The sequence below is a fragment of the Neolamprologus multifasciatus genome, chromosome 18 (genome assembly GCF_963576455.1).
Source record: "Neolamprologus multifasciatus chromosome 18, fNeoMul1.2, whole genome shotgun sequence".
NCBI lineage: Eukaryota > Metazoa > Chordata > Actinopteri > Cichliformes > Cichlidae > Neolamprologus > Neolamprologus multifasciatus.
Genome location: NC_140456.1, coordinates 6,212,442 through 6,229,638, shown reverse-complemented (window position 1 = coordinate 6,229,638; position 17,197 = coordinate 6,212,442). Strand labels below are relative to the sequence as shown.

At 40.2% G+C, this 17,197-nt stretch overlaps 1 protein-coding gene across 2 annotated transcripts in view; it reads left to right on the top strand.

The window, feature by feature from the left end:
- LOC146497231 (vasoactive intestinal polypeptide receptor 2-like) overlaps positions 1-17,197 on the top strand; it is a 76,863-nt gene that overhangs the window by 11,893 nt on the left and 47,773 nt on the right. For both annotated transcript variants that reach the window (XM_085139304.1, XM_085139305.1), the window contains exon 2: positions 15,675-15,780. In XM_085139304.1, the coding sequence (XP_084995430.1) occupies positions 15,675-15,780 (106 nt within the window). The remainder of the gene's footprint in view (positions 1-15,674; positions 15,781-17,197) is intronic.

Genomic DNA, 17,197 nt, shown 5'->3' with positions numbered 1-17,197 from the left:
ACACTCACACAGGAGGAGCGAGCACAGCAAAAGACTGTGCATTCACTAGCTTTTCACGGCGCCTGTCAATATGCGGTGCAAATAGGCATCATATAAAGTGAAGGAGGCATTCATCAGGCTGAAAAGAAAATGAAAAGAGCAAAGAGGTAAAAAGAGAGGCCGGATCAACGATTGCTGGATCACTGGTGTCGGACGATGTGGCTGCTGATAGCAGGATGAATTCTTGAGTGGAAGGAGTCATACTTTGTGCTCAGATTCACTCGATTGTTTAAAAATTGATGCGACGGCGCTTTCAAGTAAAGAAACCAAGTAAAGAAACAGAAAGACAATGACCCAAAACATAACTGGAAGCAACTTAAGAGCTTTCTTTAAGACCAAAAAGACCAAAGGTTTGCATTAAAACTGAGACTTTCGTGACATCCATGGTTTATAGAGTTCAGTCACTGATGACAAAAAAGATTTCAAAATGCTTTTCTTGTGTTTCACTTTGGACCCAGTGAAAGTTGCATCACTTTTAAAAGGTTATAATTCATAACTGTCACTGCGCCGATTTTGGCAGACCCTTGAATTGAAGCTGAATCTTTGCACTTTAATCACCGCTTGATTGCTTGATTTTGTATTCGTAGTGCGCTATAAAGAGGGGAAATTATTAATACTGTGTCGTAGCTGGAAAGACTTTACAAAGCACAAAAATGACTTTAGAAACAGTGAATGTTTTAGAAGACACAGACTGTGCGTTTGATGTGAGGTTGTGTTTTGCCAGAAATTCGTTCTCTGTGCTTGGTTTATCCATTTGTCCACCCCTTCTGTTCAGTGTCTCTAAGGTTCAAGTTGGAAGGTCTCTGTCATAGTTTTATTTCTTTTTTGTCATGGTCCTGGGCCATGTTGGCCCAGCATTCTTAGTTTTCTTGTATTTTTGTATTTTGTTCCTTATGCCGTGGTTCCTAGGTTCTGTTAAAGATGTTCCTTATTTGATTACCCCCTGTGTGCCCCTCTGTGTATCTGTGAGCCCTCGTTTCCCCTCCTTGTGTTTCATTTAATGTTTTCCCCAGCCCGTTATGTCTGTGCTCTCTCTCCTCCTGTCTGAACCTCTGTGTACTTCCTGTTTTACTTTGACAGTCTCTCATCAGTATGCGTCATGTTGTGTTCACTCCTGCCCTGTCTCGTTACGATTATCTGTGTCAGCTGTGTTCCCTCGTTAAACCTCTGTGTATTTATGTGCATGGCTGTATCCCAATTCAGGGTCTGCAGCCTTAAAGTACACAGCCTCAACGATCCTCAAGGGCTGCGTACTTAAAGACCGCTAAGGCCGGAAGTGCGAGGCTTGTGAAATGTGACGGTCTAGCCTCCGTCGCGCTGCCCAGGTTGCCTAGCAACCATGATACTAACAGCTGGAAACGTTTCATACAGCTTTGTTTGACAGAAATGAAGGAGAACATATTTTGTTCATTTGTTTGTTTGTTTCTACATGAGCTTTGATCATTCTCTGATTAAGCTCAGCTATTGAACGGCGTTTTAAAGTAAAGGCTTTAAAACCAAGTTAGTACAAACGTCACTTATGTCACATAACTTTGCCGACATGTGGCCAACAGTAATGTTTTAATGTTCTTCGTTATTAAACATTCACACATAAATAAGTAACATAATATTCAGTACTTACTTAAAGTTTACTCTTCGGGCGCCCCTCATCTGCCGTTTTTTTCGGCAAAATTATCCACACCCACCGCCGCGCTATGCATTCTGGGATATGTTGGGCCACGAAGTCTACACCGCCACCTCCTTAAAATTCAGGGAAATGAAGGACGCATTTGAGGGCCGCATTTCGAGCAACCTTCGAATTGGGACAGCCTTCGTCGCGTCGCGGTGACGTAATCGGCCTTAAAATGCGGCCTTTAAGGCTGCAGACACTGAATTGGTATACAGCCTCTGTGTATTTATATGCATGTCTCCCTCAGTTCAGTGTTGCGTCGTCAATGTCTCCTCCCCGAACCTGTGTGCTTTTCTGTGTTCCCTCGGGCCTCAGTTAGCATTCCCAGTTTAGTTGTGTTTCTTTGTGAAGCCTGCAATAAAGCAGTGATTTTGAGTTCAGCTTTTTGTCTCCGTGAGTTTTGCGTTTGGGTCCTCTTCTGCCTCCACACAGCCAGTTCATGACATTTTTCTTTTAAAAATCAGCAAAATGCAACATTTTACATTCAGTGGAACAGTAGTTGGAAAACCTGAGATAACAGAAAGTCTTTTCTGCTCTTCTTGATCCCTCAGAGGATTCTTCAAAACTTATCTCAAACAATTAATATGGTCAGAACTCTTAATTTAGTGGTGTTTGAAGTGATTCACCCTTCTTTTAACCCCATTGTAGAGAACTGTTTGTTGTTTTTGTATTTAGGCCACAGCTGAGCAGTGAGGCATAGCCCATTATGAAAAAGCATAGTGCTGTAATTCTTCCCCCTGCTTTAAGCTGGGTTGTTTCCTTCTCTGTGAAGCACCACCTTGAATCTACACCAGCATATGAAATGCACTATTTGTCTCGCCTTGTACTGTTTTTGACCCGCACTTGCTTTTGCGCTGTGAGCGTTGCAGCCTATTTTTTTTAATCTGGTTTAAAATTGAACTGTAAATGAGGCTGGATAAGAGCATCTGTTACATAGAACTAAATAGGATCAACACTGTTTATTGTCCCAAACACATTTTTTTTACCGCTTTTGTTCTCAGTAATACTCTCAGTTAGAGGATAATATCAGAACAGAATCGCAATCCATGGTCTGAATCACAGTTGTCCTCACAGATTTGGTGCATATCATGTGATCACGTTGTTAGTTGCCTGGATCCAAAGCTTGTCACTTCTACTCAAAGGTAAAGGTCCAAGTCACAAATCTCTGGGGTCTTTCCTTGTGTCTGTTCACTCTGGTTGCTTTCGCTTCCTCCCACAGTCTATAGACATGCACGAGGTGCTCATTGGTGATTGGCCACAGTGTGTCTCTTGACTTGTCCAAGGTGTATCCTGCCTCTTGCCAAATGAAAGCTGGGATAAGCTCCGGGTCTGCCAGGCCCCTGAACTAGACAAACAGATGGATGGATAACATTTAATAGCACAAACTGCAGTATAGAAAGTTACTTTCAGCTTCTCCCCTGCCACAAATGGTCACCACAGTAAGAAGCTCCACAGGTTTGATTTGGCAGTTTTACACAAGATGCCCTTCCTGACACGTTCCTAAAGCAGATTTGTGTCTCTGCCTGGAATTGAACCAACAAGCTTGCACTTACCAAACAAATGTGTTAACTGCTGCATCACTGGAGGGACCTAATGCATGCTGTATATGAGTGTTCATAATGTACAGTGTCAGTTAATTGTATCTAATGCGCTCCATCCAGCACGATAATGCAAAAAGGTACTTAACACCTAAAGCAATGTGAGAAAATGTTTTTTTAAATTTCAGATTAGCACTTTGTCGTTTGATACAGAGCGTTTGTTCATTGGTATTACTATAAAAACTAATAACAAGCTGAGTGAGAATGCTGCATGTGGCAGTGGCGTTAAAATCCCAGTGACCGAGTAACCCTGGAGCAGATGGTGAAGCCTGGTTGGAGCTTTGCTTCAGGGTGAAATCAGAGGTCAGCAGTGATTTCTGCAGATTCTTACAGGGTCTTGTTTTATTTATATAACATACATTTGGTGCAGTTGGAAATAAATGAGTGGCAGCCTGCTCCCTCTTTGCGGCTACCTGCCCTGCAGAGCGCCTGTGACCGAGGCTGTGAAGCTTCAGCAGACCCAGTTAGGTTTGTACTGTATAATGTGATTTTAGCAAAAGCTGCTGAAGTCGAGACCTATTTGGTTTTCTTATCACAACTCATGTTAAAATTAAGCTCCCATGTCACATGTAACTGTGAGAAGTTATCAAGTAAACTGTGAGAAACGCAGAAGCTTGACTGAGCTGTGAGTCTCCCCTGCAGTGTGATTACTGTGATAAGGGCAACCACAATCCAACATTTTCCACTATCTGTTTAATCGGATGCACTGCGTGAACCCTTTCTTTTAATAGTCTTTGCTGGCCACAAACACAGAGACTCTGATAAGGACTGTGAACGGTGTTTTAGGACTATCTTGGGCAGCTGTTACACAAACACAGTTTTCGTTTTGTTAATGTCTGATGTCACAGTTACACTCGAGGCTAACGTGAGAAATGTGATTCAGGTATCAGCAGTGTTGGGGAGTAACGGAATACATGTACCGCCGTTACGTATTTAAAATTACAAAATATGAGTAACTGTATTCCGTTACAGTTGCCGTTTAAAAAGGTGGTATTTAGAATACAGTTACTTTGTTGAAATAAATGGATTACACGGCGGTACTTCCCTGTTTCATATTGTGGCGGGACAGGACTGTTTGGGTTTTGTTTGACAGCTACGTTCTGTTGTTCTAGGCGGCAGCGTTACGGTTGCCATGGTTACAGGGTGCCGCTCTCTCTCTGCGTGTTTCCTGGGTGAGAGAGGCCTTTTTTGTTGTTGTCGTGCTAAGCTAATAGGCAGAATGCTACAGGTATAGCTCTAAAGAATGTAGCATCATGGGCAGTGTAGTCCGTGCTGCAGGGAGAATGGACTGCCATACCCGTTATGTGTCTGTGAGCGAGGGAGGGAGAAAAAGGAAAAGTACGAGTTGTCATCGGGCAGAAACGGGAGCTGGAAGCATGTAAATATAATAATAACCACTGCAGCCAAGAAGAGAGCCTGACGAGCCCAGTTGTAAGTAAGCTATTAAGACTCGACTGTACGCTGTGTTCGTGTTTTCCTCCGAAACAATAAGTTCTGTTGGAGCAGCCTTTCAACGCCTCTCTCTGTCTCTCGCAAGCGAAGTTGACCCAGACAACAAAGTAAAGCTAGTTTTTGGCTACAAGCCCAACACGAACCCAACATATTAGTCAGAGGTCCCTTTACTACGGTTCGGAGCCGCGGACCTTCAGTAACAGTAATAAATCACAACAATAGTACATTCACGTAGTTGTAAACAGCATGATAATATATTAAGTAATCCAAAGTATTCAGAATACGTTACTCTGATTGAGTAACGTAACGGAATACGTTACAGAATACATTTTGGGGCATGTGTTCTGTAATCTGTAATGGAATACATTTTAAAAGTAACCTTCCCAACACTGGGTATCAGCAACATGTCATACAGCAGCACAGTCTCAGGTGTTTTAACTGGTAAAGTAATGGTGTCTGAGATGACTGGGGTGACTGTAAGATGCAGAGCAGGTCACAAGGTTTGATCCCTGGCTGCTCCAGTCTGCATGCCAAATATCCATGGGCAAGGTACTAACACCAAGTTGCTCTCCGATGCATCCATGAGAGTGTGTATGTGTGTGTGTTAAATAGAAAGCTCTGAAGCATAGGGAAAAAAATGTGCTTTTGTAAATAAGAGGTGAATGAGACGCTGAGTGCTCGGGTAGAGTAGAAAAGCACTACAGTATATAAGAACCAGTCCATTCACCAAATTGTTCAAGCCAAACTAAAAAAGAGGTGAAGGTCCCGGGATGTGTTTGGTTCATCAGGGATGAATCTCAACTTGAGTCTGAGGTGAAACAAACCATGAAGTGTGCAGAGAGTGTTGAGAGGCTGCAGGATGTAAAAGATCTGCTGCTAATGTCTTGGGGTCTGAGTACCGTGGTGCTGCTGGTTCAGAGCAGGTTTTATCTCAGGTGCCTTTTGAGAACCAACCCACAATTTGAGAATTGATTATTATATTCCCTTCACTGGCTGAAGCTGAGAAAAGAAAATGATGGCAGACAGAATATGTGTTCAGCATTTGTTGGTCTTTGCTGTCGGTGGCTCTGAACTTTTTGTCGACTTGTGGTTCTTACTTTCTGAAACAGGCTCCCGTTTTTTGGTGGTGAGACATAAAGCCTGGTTTAGGTTAGGCAGTAGCAGCGACACCGTTAAGGTGGAAAGGCTTATTAGAGATTATTCCTGGCCAAGTAAGACCTGTTCTGACAGCATATTGAGGACGTGTAGCTATTTAAGAGGGATTGTAACAATGTTCCGCTCAGCCAACCAATACACAACGAATAAATAAACAATAATTAATGTCTTCAGAAACAATGTAATATTTTGAAAACAGTTTGACAGCATGAAAGGGTTTTGTCATAGTGATGAACTGACAGATAATTTAATCTTTATTCAAGCTATAATAAGGGCTGTGGATCAGACAGATAATGAAAGTGCTTTCAGACTTTCAGGCTTCAGCAATAAGAGATGCTGCCTTCCTGGTGAGGAAGAAGTCTGAGTTTGTGTAGGAAGTAGCCAGGCTTTTTTGTTCTAGCTGACTTTAAAAGTCTTTCTTCCTTTTGACGTTTCTGTTTTAAACATGATTTCCTGCTTGGGATGAGTGAAAGAGACGTGATAAGTAATTAAACAGTCCTCATGTTTGTTCTTTTTCACCTGACATATTATCAGGGGAAATGCTAAGTTTGTTCTTCAGCTTTTCACCTTTTTAAACTGTGCTGGTGATTTTTTTTTTTAATTTCATGACGTTAACAGAAAGCACACAGTTGGTGAGAGAGTGCATCGAGACATCAGTAGATTTCAGAAATACACATAGGAGGATTATTTTGAAGACATTTTTAGTTTTGTCGCCTTTTCTACCTTCTTTGGTAAAAATGTACCCACTTACGTATTTTCTGTCCTTTGGACATAAATCATCTCCATCTGAAGACGTAATGGCATGTAATCATCAGTTCAGGATTTTTTCCCCTTGTACTGCTACTTATTTAGGCATTAGTTGCAGACATCTGCCAAGCAAAAGATATTTTAAAAGTTAAATGAAGTAAAAGCTATTTTTGACATCCAAAGGAGCATGAAGAACAGTCCTGATGCACAGTACTGTTACAGCGGGTTTGAAACCATCCGTCCATCACTTCTATGTCCTGTTGGTTAGCCATCACCAGTCTGTATCTGGAAGTCCCACAGAGTCTTAGCTCGGTCATTGTCAACCACCTTTGTGAGCTTATCACACTTTCACTTTGAGACTTCAGGCTCATAGTTCACAAGCTGGGATAATTTCTTTCTGTTACACGATTGTGCTCCGAGTGTGGCACAAACTGGTGGTATCACCTTTGGTAATACGGGGCTTTCTGTTTTCATCTTTTTGTTCAATGTTGTCTTCACTAAAGCCAAATATATGTCAATTCAACAGACACGTTATTGTTATTTGGTGCAAGCTGCTTGGGTTGCACATTTTGCTCACTGTTTGAATTTTGCTCCATGTTTCCCTGTTCCAGAATGGACAGGGAGGAGTCACGTGACAGCACACTTGGTACATTGTTTTAAATCATCTTAACTTTCTGCTTGTGTTTAGTAGTTAGTGTAGTGGGGGAAATAATTATTTGATCACCCTGCTGAGTTTGTAAGTGGCTCACTAACGAAGAAATGACAAGGCTCTAATTTTTATCATAGTTTAATGTTAATGAAGTGAGACAGCAGATCGACCAAAGATCCAGAAAAACAACTCAAATTACATAAAAGTTGCAAACTGATTTTCAAGAATTCTGGTGTCCACAGATTGGTTGACAAACATATTGCAGTCAATCAATCAATCAATTACAGATGAAGCTGCATATAAAGCACACTTCTCCACAGAATCAACCTCTCCAGCACTGCGGGCAAAGACCAAACAGCCGTCAAGGGGCGTCAGGGAGAAGACTGTAGACATGCAAAGGGCTAGAAGACGGTGAGAAAGTGACAACTGCTGGTTTTATTATTTTGAAGTGGCAGAAATATAAAATGATCATCGGTCACCCTCTGTTCGGCATCCTTGAGGATCTTACTTCATTGGGTGATAATGATCACTAGCTTGTTAATGAGCTGAAGGCAGTTACACAATCAGCAACACATTACGCCCTAATGCACTGAAATCTTGCATCTTACAAGAAGAAATATGTGCAGGCCGATCTTAAATTTGCTTAATAAGCATTTAAATTATTAAAAGAAGGTGTAGAAGAAAGGGCTGCGGTCAGATGAACGAAAATTGAATTCAGGGCATTTTTGACCCAAAGTGTTTGAAGGAAGAATAATGCTGAACATGATCCAAAGAACACCGTCCCAAAAGTCAAGTATGGAGGTGGAAACATTATGTTTTGGAGTTTTTTTCTGCTAAGGGAGAAGGGTGACTTTAAGGAGCCACTGGACGAGGCCATGTACCATACAAGAACCTCCTGAAAATGAAAAGATGATGCATGGTTCTTCCTATATGACAGCAAAGAAGTGGCTAAAGAAGAGGCTCATTGAGGTCATGGAGTTTATTAGCCAGTCTTCAGACCTCAGTTCTATATTCTTCCTTCTGTGAAGGAAGCTAAAACCTTGAGTTGCCAAAAAAGTAAAGGATTTAGAGTTGCTGTAAAGAGTGGTCCAAAATCCCCCCTGAGATACGCGCAAACCAGCTGACCAACTACAAGAAACGTCCAACTGCTGCGCTTGCAGAAAGGTCATGTTTGCTTGCAATGACATGCAAATTGCTTTATAACATTTATGTAATGTGTTTTTTCTGAAATTTGGTTGAATTGAAACGACCAAAGAAATTAGAGAGTGTTTATTTCTTATGCAAATGAGCAAACCTTTAGCAAATAATTATTTACCCCACTTTGTCACTGCAGCTCTTAATACCGCTCGTTCTTGGGGCCAACCTCTGCCATAAAATCAAATTGAGTAAAGGTAAACTCAGGGCAGCATCATCATCTCCTAAAGCTCATTTAATGGTGGCCAGCTAGTGGTGTGCATCACAGCTAATTGAAGCCAGAGCACGAAAACACATTAGGAAAAAGAGCAGATAAGACCGATTCATTAGCATTTAGATAGCTCTGTCATTAACTAAAAGGAGACTTTTAATAAAAATTCACTTGCTGTTGTTTTTTTACTTATTTTTTGCTATTCATTTATGCCAGAACTTATATACAGAAGTGTTTCTGCATTACTTTTTTTTGGTTTTTGGTTTTCACTCAAACACTTCCTTGTGCTTGTTTGTATTGTTGGTACTTTCTCGTTGATCCTTTTGCTGAAAGAACATCAAAAAGGACAGAATTCTTTGTCTTTTGAATAAAATAAGTTCATCAACCATGATCTGCAGATTTAAGATCCTCACGTGGACAATCCAGAGAATATCAAACCAGTGGGAGAAAAATCAAATATCCTATGAAAATTTCAGACACTACCTCAGCAATTTGTTTGCTGTTTGCAGAGCTGTGTGTTGAAAGAGTAATGCCCTTGTTTGCATTTCCTTCGGCTAACTTGAGTTAGTCATTATCATCTACCGATTAGAGTAGATTCTGGATCTGCATCATGCTGGAGGCGGCTCTGTGGAGAAGCAGCTGTCATCGAACCAATTAGTACACCTGCTATAACACAGGTGGTGTTTGCTTTGGCTACCATAGTGGTGTCGTTTGGTCCAGACCAAATATTTCACGAGACATTTGTGAGATTGCTGTGAGACTTAGTGGATGTAAAACAGGTCTCCAGGGCTTAGTTCAGTTCAGTGTTTTACATTGTTAAATCATAACATTACCTCAGTGAAATATACTTAAAAGGACAAAGATACTTATAATATAAAATGAAACCAATCAATTTAATGAGTTGGCACCCAATTCCCTGCCTTGTTCACTCTCCACCAGCACTACATTTTCAATTTGAGCTTTCATTGACATATTACCGCAGCTGCGAGATGGGTGGCGTGAGATTTCTTACAGACATTCAAATACCAGGAAAACTAATGAGCACCAAAAACAGACTGCTTTGTGTTGAGGACTAATCAGCAAAAAACTGGACTGTCATAAATTGCAGGATAATAAGATGCAGGAAGCAAGTGAATTAACACAAGAAGAGATGTTTTTTAGGCCAGCCGCCAGTGCACAAAGTCTAAAACATGAAGCCAAAACCAGAAGAAGTCACAGAAGCAACAGAAGGAGACGACACCAGGCAGGATAACACACATCAAGGCAAGACAACACTTTATATACACACACAGGGTGATCAGATTAATAAGGATAGCTGGCACACTTTACTGAAGTGGGTTTAACTCTGATGTTTAACATTTTCTCCTCTTGATGCAGCATTAGATAAATCAATTTTCTCCTGCTGATTTTCTTCTAGAGGAATAATTTTATCTCACATTATCTTATCTTATGTTGCACTTGGTTCGTGTAGTGCATGTATCCACTGGCTTTAACACTAATCACTTAGTGTGCAGTGGACCAAAAATTACTACAAAAGTATGTTAAGCTCTGCACACTGGCAGAGAGACGAGAGAGACAGAGGAGTTTATTTCTCACTTTCCATAGGAAGAGTAACATGTGTGCTAGCGAGAGATTACTCAGTCACACCTGACCTTGTTCCCAAAGCTTAATTTGTGGATGTAGGTGCATCGATATCAATCAAAAGCAAAGATAAAACAGTATTAAGTCATTTTTGCCTGGTTCTTTATTCCTGGTTTCCTCTATTCTTATGCTGCTTGCATATGTGCTTTTAGCAAACAAGGCTAATGGGATATACGAACGAACTAAATGTAACTTACGTCTTAAAAAGGCAGGAAAGGAAATCAAAGGAAAAAAATAAAAGAAAAAATGTGATTTACTGCAGATGTGTGTCAACAAACAGGATAAAAGCAGGTTTAAGACACTTGAGCACTGGCCCCTCTTTTCAAACCTTGGGTGTTTTCTAATTTCTTTTAAGTTTGTCCTAAAGAAATTTTAAAAATTGCTGCAAACTTTTGAAGATAACACACCATGGGTCTATGTGAGGTTAGAAATGTTAAACCACGTGCACCTATTGTTTTCTGCGTCTGGCTGCCCAGCATGTCCAGACTCTGCTGTATCTTTTCATCACGGTAAACTCATCAATTCGACTTCTTTGTGTCGCACTGTCTAGTTGTTGTATACTTTCCGGCCTGCCGAGTAAGTGAGTGAGCAAATGGTGTGCTATTGGATTTGACATGCCCTGCAATGAAGGTCACAAGCACTTAGCCTGAAATTGACATGAAAATTTCCAAGGTGTCACCGTGTTCCCCGTCCATCCAGTGGAGTTTTTAGTTTCAGCATTTGTCCGACATACATACAAACTTCTGTAACATGGAGCATTTGAACTGTCTGGAGCAACTAAACAAAGCCAATCTGTGAACTAAGGTGTAGGTCTATTAGGTTATGTTGTGGCGATCGTCGAGTTGGGGGATTTGTGTTCATACTGGAGTGCAAAATTAAAACCAATGGAAGATGGACAAGAAAAGTTCAAAGCCAGCAGGTGCTCAGTTTAGAAAAAAGAGAAAAGAAGAGAAACGAGCAAAAGATGCAGGTAAGGAGATGTGTGATTGGATAATGGCAGGTCATCCTGAAACAATCAGAATCAGAATACTTTATTAATCACTAAGGAAATTATGTGGGTTACAGTTGCTCCAAGAAGAAATGGTAAAAATAGTAACAGTAACAGACTAAACTCCAAACAATACATTATGTTACAGAATTTAATATTTCTGGGAGGGGGAGTGTTCGCCCAGGGCGCCAAACCAGCTAGGACTGCCACTGACTGTACCTTTAATATGTCGACAGCTATCGACTTACCTGAGTGTGACCAAACCAAAACCATGTCTCCATCCGGACATAAAATAATTTTTTTCAGATGTAAATAGGTGACAGTTTTGCTGGCTGCTGTAACAACAGTTCAGTCTGGTGCATATCCATTTCTTAGAGTTTATCCATTACCTAAACAACTGCTGGCAAGCAAAAAGGCTCTGATGAAAGAGGAAATGATGTGCTGCCTGATATCCCCCATTAGTTAGAGGCTTCAAGCGGAGCCTTGTCACTGTTGCCATGTTGGTATTTGGAATGATTAAATAACCCGCTGTAATATAGAGCTTACTGAGGAACTGAGAGACACGACAAGCTCATACAGTATCAAGCTAGCCTCACCTTTCATCATATCCTGCTTGATTGTGTGTTTACCATGATTTACAAAATTAACATAATGTTGGATTTGGATTTTCTAGCCAAAGTGCATATGTAATATAAAAACTTTACAAAGATACGTAGTGAAATAAAAAATGTTAAAGGTTTCGTCACTCATGGACTTTTTTCTTCCTTTTTTGGACTCATCAGCACGAGTGGTGTGGGAATGTTTTTGAACTGTCTACTGATTCAGTAAAAGGACTCGATGTTACAATCCCTAATAATGCATTGCTTTAAATGGAGAAAATCTTGAGGGATGGCTGTTATGAGGAAAGGCAGCCCAGAAACTTTACCAGTGGCACACATCGTTGTGTGCCTCAACTTTCGGTCTTTCACCCAAGCTAATCTGCTAAGCTAAGACTTTCTATTTGTGTGTTTTCTGGTATATTTGTTCGTTCATGAGGTGTAAGATCTGTCAAAGACGAAAATAGTGCATGTTGATGGGAATACTCAAGCGTTTACTATGTTTTGTACAACTTTTATTGGTTTCCACCTTTACATACATATCAAATGTTTCTATGTGTTTTACCTCACCCTTTGTCCAGTAAATGAAGTGTTTGGTTTTAGTCACATTACCGACAACTTTCTGAAACACGTCCGTCATTCCCACGTTCATTTTTAGCTGCGTTCATCTCAGCTAATTTGGTTTGACAGGAGACTTTTGAAGAACTCTGAGTTTGTTTTTGAATAATAATCTATTGCTCACATTTGGATAATATTCTGTGTTTGATGCGTCAAATGGCAGTTCAGCTGCCACTTCAGGCTCATAAGTTGTGTAAGTGTGTGTGCATGCTTGTATGCTGTCTGGATGATGCCCAGCCTTGCTTCATGCCAGGGGATAAAAAGCTGCAGCCTCTATGGGAGATTTTGACTGAGTGATGGACTTTGGGAGCTGTTTAAAAACTGTTGATCCCATTAAAGAGCAAAATAAGAGAAATGACACGTAGTCGTAAAATACTTGAATTGGATATTTTACTCTGAGGTAAATCTATATTCAAAGTGATATGAATAAAACTTTGCATAAGTGTTAAAATCTAAAGTGTTTAATTTGTGCTGATTCAGTAAAAGCAATAAATTAATTGTTAATGGTAGTTTTTCTGTGTTGTTGATGCAAGAACTTTACTCGTGTAACTGCAGTAATGCGGCTGTGGAGTTTACATGAGTCAGTGATACTACTGAAATCAGACACAGACACAGTGCAGAACATGTTTGATTACAGGTGCTATTATGACTTAAAATATAGAAGATGGTTATTCATTTGTCATGTGCCGTTTGGCTCGATCACAATTTCCTCCTCAGGATTTACGCGCTGTTGATTCATGTGCCTCTCCTCTGTTTAAACACACACAAATATTAAGAGAGGGAGTGCTGGTTGGTTTAAGCAGCTTATCTCGACCTTCTGTTCATCTGTCTATCATAACCCTCGCTTTCCTCTGTGTATGAGCTTATAACACTTTCATCCATCTCTAACGAACGTGACGAAAAATGCAAACACATTGTGTAAAATAAATGTTGCAGATGGTTTGGAATAATATCAGTTTTTGGCAGTGTTGTTTAAGGACTGTCTTCTGAACTCTGCACATAGAGTTTACGCTACCATCCTATTTTATGTTAGGGTGGATTTTTGCTGGACTGGCTCCAGGCCCATTGCAACGCTGCACTGGATAAACAGTTAGGAAAATAGATGGATGGACTTATGTTTCCTTAATATAATAAATCATTCCCTTTTGCACACTTCTCTTGGTGTTTTTGCAGTAAAACTAATTTTAAGTGAGAAGTTTGCAGAATTATTTCAGAAACATAAGTCATTCATACGATCTGCTAATGGTCATTATGGTCATTGTTCTTTTAGTTTTGGTTATTTTTGTAAAGCGCTATACAAATACAGGCCATTTACCATTTTTGTGGCAAATCAGTTGCTTTTATTGAGTACATAACCATGGCCTCAAATCATAAAATTTTGCACACATATCAGGTCTGGTGATATTCATGCATTTCATGGGTTTTGCACAAGGGGGTTGTAAAATATGCCTGAGAAACATACTTTGAATTGAAGTTTGGTACACATGTACACACATGTAATGTCCCACAATCTACAGAAACATCTCTGGGACCTCTAATTATTCAGCACAAAATTTGCTGTGATTCAGACATACATTGTCCAATCTGGTCCTGGTATAAACGCTGTATGACAATATTTAATGAAATTACAGTTTTTACACTTTAATCCACTGATCCGAGCAGTTTGATCAAAGCCACCAACAACTTACCGCCTTATCTGATTTGCCACAAACTATCTATGTGCGACAGTTGTAGCAATCCTTTGATGTACTCCTCACAGGTTGATCACGTCCACGTTAAAAGTAATCTAAATAAAGTTCAGATCTTGATATGTTATGTGAAGGCTGTGTGCAGGCAGGAGTGGTAGTAGGAGGACCCAATTAATTGGGTTAATAGTTAGTTAATATTTTCTCTGAATGCGGGACGATTACGTTTTTACGGGATGGTTGGCGACTCTACTAACTAACCTTATGAATAAAATAGAGTTCACTATCAGTAAGATCATAGCACCCACCCAGCTGTATAGACACTCCATCATGCTAGCTAGTACGCAGTACGAGTTATTGTAACTGACTGTAAAAAGTCAGCACAACGAAAATAAACTCCACCTAAACTTGGTTTATATCTGACCCAGATAGACTGCAGGTCATAACTTCTTACCTGAAGTTTAGTTCACCTGACACTCGGACTGGCGGCTGCCTCGGGTCTCTCCTCCTCCTGCCTCCCCTTTCCCTCATCCACCTGCTGGCCTCTGTGGAAGCTCCGCCATAGCCACCACCAAACAACTGAGTTATTTTTACACATCGGCCAGCATCTGGCCAATCCACCACCTTCCATTGTTTATACCTGTAAAAATAAAAAATCACCATCGGCCCGATGGCCAGTCCAGCTATGCTGACAATGCAAAACTGCGAAACTTTGACTTTTCACAGCAGCATGTCAAAAGTAAGGAGACAAACGAATTGACCTTTAGTCATAGCGTGGTGCCACCTAGTGACAACAGGAAGTTATGTTTGCTGACAATATAAAGATTTATTGCATAACATTTTCATTGTGAGTTTCAGACATGATATGAAGCAATATGACAAATAATAACTGGAAATTCTCCAGAGCCACCAAATGAGAACACAAAGTGATAAATAACTCATTTATTCAACAGTCAATTAAATTTAATTAAAGTGACTGCATGAAATGCCTCTACTGCAACACGATCCGCTGGCATTTCTCCTCAACCACAGCGTGCCTGAGCGTGACGTATACCAAGGTGCCAGAGTCCTCATTACTTGTAGTTTTATTTACAAGTGTCTTATCTTAAGCAGCAGCAGATCTGGATTGTGTATATGCAAGAGCTTGCATGCATGTGCACAGTGGACATGAGGGGATTGTCTGTCATTAAAGCATTATTCTCTCAGATGGATGTAAAAAGAAAATGCAAATAAATTCCATAATGTACCTTGGTAGCTGCTAATATAGATGTGGCCACGTGTGTAAGAAAATGTGTTAAAGACAGTGTATAATAGTTTTCAACTTTGTTGATATGGACACCTGATTTCCTTCATACTCTCAGACTGTTTTAAGGTTAACTTAGCCTAAATATTTAATCTACAATTTGTATTCTTTTTATTGCTTCCACTGCAGGTTGACGGCCGACATCCAACCTGTAACTTCCTGCTGGAGCTGGAGAGAGACCAGGCCGAGTGCATAAAGAAGCTGAGGGAGAAGCAGGCCAACAGCAGCTATAAAGGTCACAATCACTCAAAGGACAACAGTTAGAAACCAGATATCTTCTAACAGTAACTTGGTAAAACTTTGTGTAGCTGGACAGAATTTTTAAATCTGGCTTGTTTCAAGCATTAACGTGGCCGTTGTGGCTCCACGGCTCATGCTAACGTTGCCTTTCCCCTGACAACAGGTGTTTGAGGAAATACCAAAATTAGCTCCTTTGATCATCCATTATGCTGACTGAATTTTATCCATTATCCATTATCAACATCTGGTGCAACTGATTTAATTATCCTGCGTATTCATTCATGCACACTGGTTTGCTAACACCTGTGGCTGTGGGAAGCTTTCACTCTGCAGAGCGAGTCTCTAAATACTAAAGGAAAGAAAATGAGATAATTCATGGGAAGCAGCACAAATTGTGTAGATGTTAATTAACAGTGTTTTCTGTTTTATAAGCCATGACATCCTGATAGGTTAAGAACCTTCAATGAAAGACTGATAAACCCAAAGGTGAACTATGAGTGTCATGCTGCTGTAATAAAATCAGCTTATATAAGCTTAAAAGCTTATATAAATAAACTTTATAAAGATTATGATCTATATTAAGATGGTCAACATGAATGTAAGGTTTATCATAATTCACTTTGCATTAGTTTTGCACATTGCTCTACTGCCCAGCCTTTAAGACTGTCATTAATTAAAAGGCAGGCGTTATACTGGATCATGTCTCCAGTGGGAAGAGAAAATGTCAGCAGACGGGATGAGAATGTGACAAGCATTTCATCTCGTTTTATAGACTTTTCTTTAACATTACAAGTAAAATATCATTTTTACAGGCTGTCCTCTGTATGTGAGTGATATCAAACAGCATCATAGCCCATGGAGTTAAGTTTCTGATGTGTTCTTTGTAATTTATACTTGGGACAAAATTTCAGCATAGCAGACCCACATCAAGAATAGGGATGAGTATCGTTTAGGTTTTATCCGATACCGGTGCCAAACCGATACTTTTGAAACGGTGCTGGTCCTTAAACGGTGCTCAAACCGGTGCTTAAAGAATGGAGAACACACACTTTGTCCAAAAACCTCTCATGTTCAGCTGTTTTTTTGTAAAAAGATAACAATGTTAGCCTTTTCTGCAGCTATGGGGCATATATGGTATCACTCTTGGCTGGAAGCAGTGCTTAATCAATGGAAAAAACACAAACTTTGTCCAAAAACCTCTCATGTTTAACTGTTTTCCACTTTTTCTTTGGTCATTTTAGCCTTTTTGTCCAGGGTGAAGGGAGTATCTGCCATCAAACAAGAAGACAGCTGCATGTAGCTATGATGATGTTTGCTAGTTCACCTTACATGCATTAATGTAATAACGTGGTTAGCCTACTCAACGTAAATTACACACGAACAACATTAAGCTACTCACGCAGAGAAGAACG